Below are 13,587 nucleotides of genomic sequence, written 5' to 3'. Positions count from 1 at the left end.
TAACCTAACCTAACCTAACCTAACCTAACCTAACCTAACCTAACCTAACCTAACCTAACCTAACCTAACCTAACCTAACCTAACCTAACCTAACCTAACCTAACCTAACCTAACCTAACCTAACCTAACCTAACCTAACCTAACCTAACCTAACCTAACCTAACCTAACCTAACCTAACCTAACCTAACCTAACCTAACCTAACCTAACCTAACCTAACCTAACCTAACCTAACCTAACCTAACCTAACCTAACCTAACCTAACCTAACCTAACCTAACCTAACCTAACCTAACCTAACCTAACCTAACCTAACCTAACCTAACCTAACCTAACCTAACCTAACCTAACCTAACCTAACCTAACCTAACCTAACCTAACCTAACCTAACCTAACCTAACCTAACCTAACCTAACCTAACCTAACCTAACCTAACCTAACCTAACCTAACCTAACCTAACCTAACCTAACCTAACCTAACCTAACCTAACCTAACCTAACCTAACCTAACCTAACCTAACCTAACCTAACCTAACCTAACCTAACCTAACCTAACCTAACCTAACCTAACCTAACCTAACCTAACCTAACCTAACCTAACCTAACCTAACCTAACCTAACCTAACCTAACCTAACCTAACCTAACCTAACCTAACCTAACCTAACCTAACCTAACCTAACCTAACCTAACCTAACCTAACCTAACCTAACCTAACCTAACCTAACCTAACCTAACCTAACCTAACCTAACCTAACCTAACCTAACCTAACCTAACCTAACCTAACCTAACCTAACCTAACCTAACCTAACCTAACCTAACCTAACCTAACCTAACCTAACCTAACCTAACCTAACCTAACCTAACCTAACCTAACCTAACCTAACCTAACCTAACCTAACCTAACCTAACCTAACCTAACCTAACCTAACCTAACCTAACCTAACCTAACCTAACCTAACCTAACCTAACCTAACCTAACCTAACCTAACCTAACCTAACCTAACCTAACCTAACCTAACCTAACCTAACCTAACCTAACCTAACCTAACCTAACCTAACCTAACCTAACCTAACCTAACCTAACCTAACCTAACCTAACCTAACCTAACCTAACCTAACCTAACCTAACCTAACCTAACCTAACCTAACCTAACCTAACCTAACCTAACCTAACCTAACCTAACCTAACCTAACCTAACCTAACCTAACCTAACCTAACCTAACCTAACCTAACCTAACCTAACCTAACCTAACCTAACCTAACCTAACCTAACCTAACCTAACCTAACCTAACCTAACCTAACCTAACCTAACCTAACCTAACCTAACCTAACCTAACCTAACCTAACCTAACCTAACCTAACCTAACCTAACCTAACCTAACCTAACCTAACCTAACCTAACCTAACCTAACCTAACCTAACCTAACCTAACCTAACCTAACCTAACCTAACCTAACCTAACCTAACCTAACCTAACCTAACCTAACCTAACCTAACCTAACCTAACCTAACCTAACCTAACCTAACCTAACCTAACCTAACCTAACCTAACCTAACCTAACCTAACCTAACCTAACCTAACCTAACCTAACCTAACCTAACCTAACCTAACCTAACCTAACCTAACCTAACCTAACCTAACCTAACCTAACCTAACCTAACCTAACCTAACCTAACCTAACCTAACCTAACCTAACCTAACCTAACCTAACCTAACCTAACCTAACCTAACCTAACCTAACCTAACCTAACCTAACCTAACCTAACCTAACCTAACCTAACCTAACCTAACCTAACCTAACCTAACCTAACCTAACCTAACCTAACCTAACCTAACCTAACCTAACCTAACCTAACCTAACCTAACCTAACCTAACCTAACCTAACCTAACCTAACCTAACCTAACCTAACCTAACCTAACCTAACCTAACCTAACCTAACCTAACCTAACCTAACCTAACCTAACCTAACCTAACCTAACCTAACCTAACCTAACCTAACCTAACCTAACCTAACCTAACCTAACCTAACCTAACCTAACCTAACCTAACCTAACCTAACCTAACCTAACCTAACCTAACCTAACCTAACCTAACCTAACCTAACCTAACCTAACCTAACCTAACCTAACCTAACCTAACCTAACCTAACCTAACCTAACCTAACCTAACCTAACCTAACCTAACCTAACCTAACCTAACCTAACCTAACCTAACCTAACCTAACCTAACCTAACCTAACCTAACCTAACCTAACCTAACCTAACCTAACCTAACCTAACCTAACCTAACCTAACCTAACCTAACCTAACCTAACCTAACCTAACCTAACCTAACCTAACCTAACCTAACCTAACCTAACCTAACCTAACCTAACCTAACCTAACCTAACCTAACCTAACCTAACCTAACCTAACCTAACCTAACCTAACCTAACCTAACCTAACCTAACCTAACCTAACCTAACCTAACCTAACCTAACCTAACCTAACCTAACCTAACCTAACCTAACCTAACCTAACCTAACCTAACCTAACCTAACCTAACCTAACCTAACCTAACCTAACCTAACCTAACCTAACCTAACCTAACCTAACCTAACCTAACCTAACCTAACCTAACCTAACCTAACCTAACCTAACCTAACCTAACCTAACCTAACCTAACCTAACCTAACCTAACCTAACCTAACCTAACCTAACCTAACCTAACCTAACCTAACCTAACCTAACCTAACCTAACCTAACCTAACCTAACCTAACCTAACCTAACCTAACCTAACCTAACCTAACCTAACCTAACCTAACCTAACCTAACCTAACCTAACCTAACCTAACCTAACCTAACCTAACCTAACCTAACCTAACCTAACCTAACCTAACCTAACCTAACCTAACCTAACCTAACCTAACCTAACCTAACCTAACCTAACCTAACCTAACCTAACCTAACCTAACCTAACCTAACCTAACCTAACCTAACCTAACCTAACCTAACCTAACCTAACCTAACCTAACCTAACCTAACCTAACCTAACCTAACCTAACCTAACCTAACCTAACCTAACCTAACCTAACCTAACCTAACCTAACCTAACCTAACCTAACCTAACCTAACCTAACCTAACCTAACCTAACCTAACCTAACCTAACCTAACCTAACCTAACCTAACCTAACCTAACCTAACCTAACCTAACCTAACCTAACCTAACCTAACCTAACCTAACCTAACCTAACCTAACCTAACCTAACCTAACCTAACCTAACCTAACCTAACCTAACCTAACCTAACCTAACCTAACCTAACCTAACCTAACCTAACCTAACCTAACCTAACCTAACCTAACCTAACCTAACCTAACCTAACCTAACCTAACCTAACCTAACCTAACCTAACCTAACCTAACCTAACCTAACCTAACCTAACCTAACCTAACCTAACCTAACCTAACCTAACCTAACCTAACCTAACCTAACCTAACCTAACCTAACCTAACCTAACCTAACCTAACCTAACCTAACCTAACCTAACCTAACCTAACCTAACCTAACCTAACCTAACCTAACCTAACCTAACCTAACCTAACCTAACCTAACCTAACCTAACCTAACCTAACCTAACCTAACCTAACCTAACCTAACCTAACCTAACCTAACCTAACCTAACCTAACCTAACCTAACCTAACCTAACCTAACCTAACCTAACCTAACCTAACCTAACCTAACCTAACCTAACCTAACCTAACCTAACCTAACCTAACCTAACCTAACCTAACCTAACCTAACCTAACCTAACCTAACCTAACCTAACCTAACCTAACCTAACCTAACCTAACCTAACCTAACCTAACCTAACCTAACCTAACCTAACCTAACCTAACCTAACCTAACCTAACCTAACCTAACCTAACCTAACCTAACCTAACCTAACCTAACCTAACCTAACCTAACCTAACCTAACCTAACCTAACCTAACCGGGACGGACTGGGGAGGTCCGGATACTAGGCCTCACAGTTGACGATAGGCTCACGTTCAACAGTCACGTGAAGAACGTGAGCAAGAAGGCACAGGGCCTCTATCGTCAGCTGTGCAGGGCTGCGAAGGTATCTTGGGGTCTGAACTCGGAGGTGATCAGAACGATGTATCTGGCGGTGCTGGAGCCGACGATTTTGTATGCAGCGAGTGCATGGGCGCCGGCGGCTAGGAAGCTGCTGGTCCGCAGGCAGTTGGGCGCGGTCCAGCGGGGCTTCGCGCAGAAGATCGCGAGGACCCACAGGACCGCGTCCCTGCACTCGGCCCTTATACTTGCCGGGTTGCTTCCCCTGGACCTTCGGGTCCAAGAAGCAGCCCGCTTATTTGAAATAAGAAAGGGTCATTCCCGGCAGGTGGTAAAGGACCGAGACCTGGAGGTACCGGTCAGCTACCTGAGACTACCACACCCGTCTGGTCAAGTTGGTGTGGAGTTCTCCTGTCTGGGGGAAAGTGCGGAGGAAGTCCGACTTGCCACCGCGGCTGCCGATCTGGTAATTTATACCGACGGCAGCCGCATAGAGGATAAGGTGGGTGCGGCGTTCTGCGTCAAGCGGGGCGCCGTAGAGTCATACACAAAGAAACTCAAGTTGGGCAACTTCTGCACCGTATACCAGGCAGAGCTGCTGGCTCTAGCTGAGGCAACAGGGTACGCGGCCGGCGAGTCGGCGCAAGTCTGTGCCGTACTGAGCGACTCGCGGTCCGCTCTCGAAACTGTCGCAAGATCGGACACCCTCCATCCCTTAGCGTTAAGAGTGAAGGAGAATGTAATGAAAGCGAGAGAGAAAGGGAAGGATGTAAGGTTGTTCTGGGTGAAAGCGCACGCGGGGATGGAGGGGAACGAGAGGGCGGACCAGCTGGCCAAGGATGGATGCGTGAGTGGGAAAAGGATGGAATAAAGAAAATGACAAACGGACAGCTACATAGTTATTTAATAAATATCGAGTATGAAATATGAATGCGAAAAAGTAAATGTATTGATAATTAGAATAATTGTACATGTAATACATATCACGGTGTAAACACTGACTTTATATATTAGGCGCTGGTTTGTTGCCGCCTTGAATGGATGTTTCATTTGTTCTCTGAACGAATTTATTTATTTTCTTTTCTTTTACGTTAATGTTGCCTAGTGACCTCTAAAACTACTAAAAATATTTGAGGGACTCAATTTCGATTTCCGCAATGCGTTAATTATATTACAGAAAATTCACTAGACGGTGCTTACTACGAAATTGGATAGAACTACATACAGTTGCTGGCGACACAACTAGATGGCGTTATCCTTAACATGCGTTGTGCGGAAGAGACAACGTTGTATAATATTTCTCTTTTTTTTTTCATTGGCTGCAATTTTGTGTTATTTTTGCGTTAAGTATTGTATTCATAGTTTTAAGATTTCGTGTTGTCACCGTCTTCCAAAGAAGAAAAAGAAAGAAAAACACCAAGAAAGAAACGAAAGGTCTACCAGCCCTAGGAATAAATCCCACAAAGTAGTATCGATAATAAACAAAATCGAGCACATCGATGCCGGATGTCTAATGGTGTTCTCCGTGATTAAAACATAAGAGTACATTTAATCTTTTCTATTTCTCTACCGGTTGCGAGGAAGCGCACCGACTGACGACTCGGCTGGAGTTTTGGTTCCAGTTAGGAAAATAACAAGTAACATAAGAAACTAGTCAGTTAATAGCAAGCAATACGGAACCAAGGGAATCATAAAGAAACGAAAACAGGGAAGAAACTGTAAGTCGCATGGGCTGCGTTGTTTCATTTGACAGCTGTTAGGACTGAGTAGGGGTGACTTACATTGCGCCGCGCGTGCACAGTCGTTATTGTTATTATTAATAACGGACTCGTTCGGTGCTTAAAAATAAATACAATATATTTACACTATTTATTCATTACACGTACACCTATAAACTTCAACAGTAACATGAACACAAACATCAAGAATGAATAAGCAATCCCGCGCGGCGAGGTAGTCTCGCTGCACCGGCGGCACTTGCTCGCGCAACTTTGACTTTGTTGTTGTTCTTCTTTTCAGCCGATGGGACGCCCGCTGCAAAGCCTAGATCTCCCACAAAGACCGCCGCGATCGCCGGTCCCGCGCTGCTCGCGTCAACTGCCCGCGATCTTAACTTTGTCGTCGCTCCGCCTAGCGGAGGTAGTGGCGGCGCCCGCGCTGCGTCTGCCGGCTCGCGGTCGCCACTTGAGAATCTTTCGACCCAAACGGCTGTTGGTTTTTTTCTACGTAACTATGTTTAGTTACGATTTCGTCCCGTATGTTAAACCTTTCAGTGCTCACCGCTTGTATACGGTGCCGTATACAAGTGTATAGTAGCAGTGCCTACCACTCGCGCGTCCCGTTAATTATATATTAGTAATAAAAATTCGGCATTTGTGGCGAATGAGCATTGTTTTAACTACTCTGTTAATATGGTTGACTTTTGGAAACTAGTGTTGGATTCATTCTTACAATGTAATAAAGATTTGTATCCACTTTTAAAATCAGCTTCTAAGCGCCAGATCCAGATGTGAGAGTGAGCCAGATCGCAGGCCTTTTATTGAACGGAAGCTATTGCAGCCGGCGTGCGGTGCCGGCGCTGCGGGAGTCGATGTGCCAGCTGGTTATGAGTTCGAAAACTCACTCGCGGATCAAATGTCCATGATGTTAGTGAACGAACCGTTACCATCCACGGCACTCGGGTCCGAGTACTTGGCAACAAGGCGTGATTTTTGCCGAACTTTCGGATCCGAGTAATGTTTATTATATTAAAATTATAATAACAACCACTTATAGTCGTACATTTTTTCAAACATTCATTTGTATTTAATCAACATTCTTTATAAGAAAATACCTCGGCCATTTTTTTATTTATTTTTATGGCACCATATGTGTTGATATAGTTTTAAATATCTGTGAAGTTTTATTCTAACAAAGAAAACACTACAATTAATTTTTTATTAACATTATTATAATTAATATCATCTCCTCATCATCACCATCACTATCACAATCATAATTGTCACACACGGGTCGGGCAGCCCCGTCCCCTCCGCGTGTGTGTGGTCGCGGAGGCTTTTGCGCATCGATTTATTATTTGCAAGAACGCGGTTAATGTTTATGTAGTGCGCTACGGTCGCCAACGCGACGTCGATTTCTTCTGATGTAAATTTAACCTAATACACGATCGTCTATTTGCTGGACTGCCGTTATTTGTAATTATTCACGCGTCATATAAACTTCCCTGTCAATACCCTCTGTATTTGTAATCTGCAGTGATTTCTTTAAGACGCCGGTTCATTTACTAATTTATTGTTTATCGACTTGTTTTTTATTTCAACATTACATGCCGGTAGGTGTCTATAGGGTCTCATGAAAATGTGTTCTTCGAGTTCCGTTCCAAGCTTTTGTGCGTTGTTGTGTTGCTCTAAGCTTCACAGCGTTACAAAATGATGAACATGATGACAGCGCGCTTTGAAAATAAACGAAAGACGCACGCGCGACTTTCCGACAATAATTAAGTAAAACACAAGAGGATACGGCACGCGGGGACAAATTAGCAAGCGTAGTTTTAATTATAATATTGTTTACGAAATTTATGAAGTAATTTAGTTTTTGAAGTGAAGGCAGTTTACTTGGCGCTTGACTGCGGCGCGTCGAAGCGGAGGGGGGACGGAACGATCGTTTCCTCGTTGACGTGGATCGGTTTCCGGGAACTTGTGCACAATAATACTAGCGCAGACAATGGAAGGTTATACTTAGGATCGTAAGATGGTACATTAAAGTCAATTCTTATAGTCATTTTAATTTCGTTTTATTTTCAAGTGTCTCGCAATAGGCGGAATACGTGAATATATTATTGTCAAGAATAACAGAAAACCGAAGTATAAATAGTACAGAATAATCGAGAAATTAGAAAGACATTAGAAGCATCCGCCGCGGGAGCGTCACCTTATCAGAAAACAACCGACCGACTGCCACGTGGATCTCCGCCCGCACAACCTAAGTACTTAGCGGCCCCGGCATCCCGTCGAATAGATATTAAAGGAGTGTAGCTGGCGCGCGGTGGCCGCGGCAAGGTTTAGGCCCAAAGCCTTCACCGCTCCGACCCTGCCGGTCTGGTGAAGCGTTCGTCAACGCCGCCGTGCGCGTGCGCCGGGATTAAAGCTGATGTTTGAGTTGCCGTTGGACGCAGCTTCCGCGTGCGTCGCGCAAACTCCGCGATAACGCAGTAAAGTCTGTTTGCTGCCGGCTCTGCGACGGAAACTACAACGTCGCTATTTATTTAATCAATATTTATTTTAATGTGTTTAAGAGTTAGCGTCATTTTATTTCTTATCTTTTGATTAGCAGTTATAACATTGCGTAACTGAAGGTAACCTAGTGGCACGGTACGAAACTATTGAACGTATCAGCGCAAAGCGACCGCCGCGTGGTTAGGATACTGGTTGCCTCTTCGGCCTGATGAATGGCCTCGAGCAGTGCGGTTCTTTGGTTCCGAATCCTTTCAAAAGTTTTTTGTTTACCAGCATCCACCTTGATAACTCCGTACCCACTGAAAAAATTGCGTCTCGTATCTCGTAAACTTTAATTATGTGCGCAAAGCGCGGGCTGGCAATCGGTGCCTTTGAGCATTACTTTTCCTTATTAATATGTTGTTATCGTATACGGTGTTCATAACATCAGTATTTTGTTTGTCCTCTGTATTTATACAACGAGGTACACATAAGCCGCGGAGCAATTTAATTAGCAGAGCGCGTGTGTGCCGTAGGACTTCTCCGATAAGATACAGCGCAAGCGGCGCGTGATAAGGCGCCGCAGTGCGGCATCGCGCCTGCGATTAGCTGATGCCGATAACGAGCAAGCGCGCGCCTATCAGTTAAAATCATCTTGGTGACGACAGGAGATCCGACTCGAGGCCGCGGCGCGCCGTCGTGACGCGCCTTTCCGCCAGCAGCGCCGCTCTCTTCTTCAACGTTTCCCCGAGAGCTCTGCGCGGAGCAGTCAGTCGGGCGTTGCGGTACGATTCTCGGCACAGTCCACCGCTTCCTGTCCACGACTCTGCGCGTGCACATATGATTTGCCCGTCACGCGAAGCCGGCCGACCGCTGAATGGTCATTAAGGGCCGCCTTACATTCACTAGTTGAGTAGCGCGGTAACACCCGCCGTGCATAGTCGCCAGAGCTTCTTCCTAACTTAAAAAGGAAAATAATACGATGCATACTTCCAATGAAAATCAGAACAGTTCCAACGTCCCATGGGCATCGGCCAAAACGCACCGAGGTCAGAAAGAGGAAACTAAATCCTCATTATCTCAATGCAGCGGCCGCCAAATTTGTGGCTGCCTCTGCGAAAAACTCGAAAAGATCAGATGTGAATGCTTCTGGAAGCTTCTCCAGTTCATATGTGAATGTAATAGGGGAAGCGAAAACTTTTAATCTTTCATTTGTACCCCGGGGAGCACGCGCAAGTGACGTGCCTTCGTGTTTAGGCTTTAGAAGCAAGAATTACTAATACAATCGCACACGTTTCTGGGCGTTTTTGAGACGTCGGTGCTATCGGCTCGGCGCAAGGAATTCCGCAAATAAAACAACTTCCAACAGGTTATACAGAGGTTTATTGCAGCGTGTTAGTGCGCGGGCCGCGGCGCGTCCCCGGCCGAGGCGAACTATTCACTAAGTACAAAATCAAACGTCAACAGAAAACGGTCGCGCGGCGCGCTGTCCGCTGCCCATCCGCTAATCACAGATTCGTAAATTCTCCTAACATAATTAAATAACAAACAAATTTTTGGTTAACTTATCCGAAGCACGCAGAAGTCGCCGCAGCCCTCGCCGCAGACCCCGCGACCGCCACCGCCCGCTTACGACTTCTTCCTGCAAGGCAAGCAGGCCGCGTCACCAAACATTCCATCTAAACAACCGGTTGCGTACGAACCCCACCCACTTCGGAGCCGGGCAACATCGGCACATTGTATCAGAAAGGACTGGATCTAAAGTAGGCGGTGGACGCGTGTGAGCAGTGGCAGATGGTGGAGAGAGGCCTTAGACAGGGACAGTGCAGATGGAAAGTCGAGGGAGGAGAAGTGTGACTGCAGAAGGAAGGTAGTGAAGAGGGACGGCGCACTCACTGGTCGTGGTTGTCGGTGTCGGAATCGTCGAGGTCGGGCTTGGTGCGGCGCTTCTCGTATACGAGGATGATGGCGCAGAGCACGAACACCTCGGCGCAGATGCCGAGGAAGGGCCAGAGCGCGGCGTACATATCCTTGACGTGCAGCGTGGTCGCGGCGACGTGCGCGGGGGCGGGCGCGCCGGGCACGGGCGCCGCGCAGGCGTAGCGTCCGGCGTCGGCACGTCGCACCGCCTCCAGCACCAGCTCGCCGTCCTCGGCGCCCTGCTCGCTGCGTCGCAGCGTCACGCGCTCGCCGAGCACCGCGCGCACGTCGGAGCCCGCCGCGCCCTCCTGCGACGCGTTGCTGAAGGTCCACACGACGCGCGGGTACGGCTTGCCAACCACTCGGCACTGCAGCTTCAGCTTCTGTCCCTCCACGACGTTGGAGTCGGCGGGCAACTTAGCGAACGTGCGCCCGCGCACGGCCCAGCGCAGCTCGGCGGGCTGGCCGCGCAGCGCACACGTGTAGTTGCCGAAATCGTCCTCCACGCTGTGCGCTACCACGAACTCTGCACCGCCGCGCTCCAGCCGGTAGCGCTGCCGCAGGTCCGCCAGCTCCTCCACGTTCGACTCGTTCTTCGACCTGCGACGTGAAGCTGACGTCAGCACCGCATATCCAAGACAAGATCACCGCGGCCACAGAAATAAGATATAATGTTCAAAACTGGTTTTAGACACAAATTTTATTTTTGCAAAATAAACAAATTCAGCGACGTATTTGCAAGTGTGGTAATTATACACACGCGGTGCAAGAGTCAAGACAGGAGACAAGTCGACCGCCAAAACGGCATTACTTGTGGTGCCACGACGCAGCAGCGACGCTGCTGTCCGGCACCAGCCAGCGATGCTCTCTCCGGGCTACCCGGCTCCAGGGGACGGTTTACGTTATGTAATTTGTTAGAAGGTAGTCACTTAGTAGAACCAGAGAGCGGCAGGTTAATGTACACCGAAGAGAAAAGAAGCCGGGTTGTGTACGCACCAGAGGTACGGCAGGTTGTCGGCGTTGGGCAGCGTGCAGTTGAGCGTGATATTGGATCGCACGTCGTATAGCACCTCGCGCACGTCCGCCTCCTCACCTGAAACACGCTTCCGCTCGCAATTTGGTCTCTTACAGCTGAATCAAAATCAAGATGACAGTGTACGCGCGCGGCTGCTTCATGTATGATGGTCTCGCGCCGACTGTCGGTGGTGCCACGGAGCGGCGCGGCGCTGGTTAGGCAGGCCACACGAGTCGAATTAATGTTGCGAGAAAATTAGGCGGCGGTTAGAAGCGGTCGCCGGCAGCACCACCTCCGGCCCGGACGAGAAGCGCTAGTCTACGTGACGCGGCGCGCCTAGCTACTGGACGGAACGATCTACGTGGTCTAACTACGGCGCCGGCGCGGCAAGCGAGCACAGAGAGCGCTAGAGCGGCGGCGGTACCGTCGGGCGCGCGCGTCGCCGGGGGTGCGTCGGGCGTGTCGGGCGTGTCGGGCGCGTCGGGCGCGTCGGGCGCGTCGGGGGCGCGCGTCGCCGGCAGCACATCCACGCGCACGCGCGGTCCGCGCCGCCCGTCCGCACTGCACGTGTAGAGGCCGGCGTGCGGAGGACGCGCGGCGGGCGCCAGCAGGCGCGCCGCCAGCCGGCCGTCGGGCGCCGCCGCCTCGGGCGCGGGCCGTAGGTCGGCGGGCGGCGGCGCGCCGTCCAACCGCCACTCCACGCGCTGCTCGGGCCGCAGCCGGCACTCCACCTCCAGCGGCGCGCCAGCCGCCACGCGCACGCGCGCCTCCTGCTCCACCGCGCCTGCGCCTGCGCATCACGCCGCCACGCACTACTCGGCGGCTGCCGGACCCGCCTCACAAAATTCGGCGGCAGTCACATGACACCCAAACTCACACATATTTGACTGGCTCTACTTCATTCACATGCCCCATCAAAATTTCGGCCCGTCATGCTTCATTCAATTTTGTTAGGATACAGCATACATTCCTATAGTAACTAATACCAATAAACAATCAGTATATATATAATATATACCATATTGAATGCCAAAATACTTTAAATCCCCAGTACAAATGAAACTTTTTACAAGGAATAAATTTCTAAGATGACATTTATTACCAGAGATTTTTAAGTAATAATTTATTGTTAATATACTCTTGGAAGTATATTTGTTAATGCATTACACACCAAAAATTCAAGTTGGGCCTAAAAGTTATTGATGTGCATTTGAACCCACCGGCCTGTGCCTCTTTTATGATTCCTACTCTTTTGTTATAAACACTTATCTGATGTGGACATGTTCAGAGACTGCGGAATCGCCTTAGAGAGAGCAAAGTTTTACATACAATATATTATACTAACTCAGAACTCTACTAAACCAAGACCAGGGCTCACCTCGAGCAATGCTTGGTTTGTATTATTTGGTGTGCAGAAAAATATCTGTAATACAATGGAACAAAGTAGCCCATAAGACTAATTACATCGCGAGGGATTATTCAGTCTGTTATCATACAATCAATCTCTGGAACAAAGCACCTAACAAATTTATGTAAAGTTTTTCTGAAAACTTTCTATCAATTTGTACTCCCAGTTTTAAATAAAACTATCAATTACTATTAATTAAATATAATTTTGGAAATAAAATTCAGCTTTCAACAATTGCAATAAATTCTTATCTATGTTTAATCTGCTAATAAGCACATAAATTTTTGCAATAAAGTGGGTCTTTATAAGATTTTATTACATTTGAAGTCTTCCATTGAGCGTGGACAAATAATCAAAATGAACAAAGGAAACAGAGTAACAGCGGGGATTAACTAATTGCTGCCAATTATCACTGTACACAACTGTGCGCGCTGGTACAAATAATCAATGACAACCGACTGACGGGTGACATCACCCAATAATTAGGGCACCGCAGCCACTCCACGAACAGGGTCAGGCATGCGGAACATCTACGCGACATGGAGGTAAACTCAAACGAAAACGTCGTAAAGAAATAAAACATTGCAGGAACTTACTTTGAGCATTCAATGGCACCACACAGGCTAAAAATAGCGCAGCCAATGCCACCGACAAACACGACCATAACCGAGCCATGGCTGCCCGACTTCACCGGCAGGAGCTTCCACAAGAACTGGAAAATTATAACTTAAGTTGCTTTGTGAGAACAAAAGCCTTAAATCTGATTAAAACTGAATTATATCTTACAAGACTACAAACGCGAGCGCTCAAGATGGCGCTCGGGGAGTGAATATTAAGCGAGTGACAGTTTACGGAACAATGTTAATGCAATGGAATGAAGGAACGAGTTCAACGAATGAATAAAGAAAATGTTGCTATCAAAGAATTACGATAAAAGCGCATATACTCAAAAACATGTTGCCACTTTAC

The 13,587-nt window shown here is 46.5% G+C and overlaps 1 protein-coding gene across 1 annotated transcript; it reads right to left on the bottom strand.

Moving 5' to 3' along the window:
• Positions 1-9,639: 9,639 nt before the first annotated feature.
• Positions 9,640-13,506, bottom strand: Bsg (immunoglobulin domain-containing protein Bsg). The gene is made up of 6 exons (XM_068764563.1): positions 13,405-13,506; positions 13,215-13,330; positions 11,479-12,000; positions 11,192-11,288; positions 10,172-10,795; positions 9,640-9,917 (listed from the first exon to the last, which is right to left on the bottom strand). Exons 2-6 carry the CDS (start codon positions 13,291-13,293, stop codon positions 9,905-9,907), a joined length of 1,335 nt encoding a protein of 444 aa, XP_068620664.1. The 5' UTR covers positions 13,294-13,330; positions 13,405-13,506; the 3' UTR covers positions 9,640-9,904.
• Positions 13,507-13,587: the final 81 nt, after the last annotated feature.

This window comes from Battus philenor, unplaced genomic scaffold (assembly GCF_028537555.1).
Source record: "Battus philenor isolate CCGP_79_NKW_IND1 unplaced genomic scaffold, ilBatPhil1.0.hap1 SCAF_19, whole genome shotgun sequence".
Classification (NCBI taxonomy): domain Eukaryota; kingdom Metazoa; phylum Arthropoda; class Insecta; order Lepidoptera; family Papilionidae; genus Battus; species Battus philenor.
Note: the sequence above shows the minus strand (reverse complement) of the source record. Positions and strands in the feature narration are given on the sequence as shown.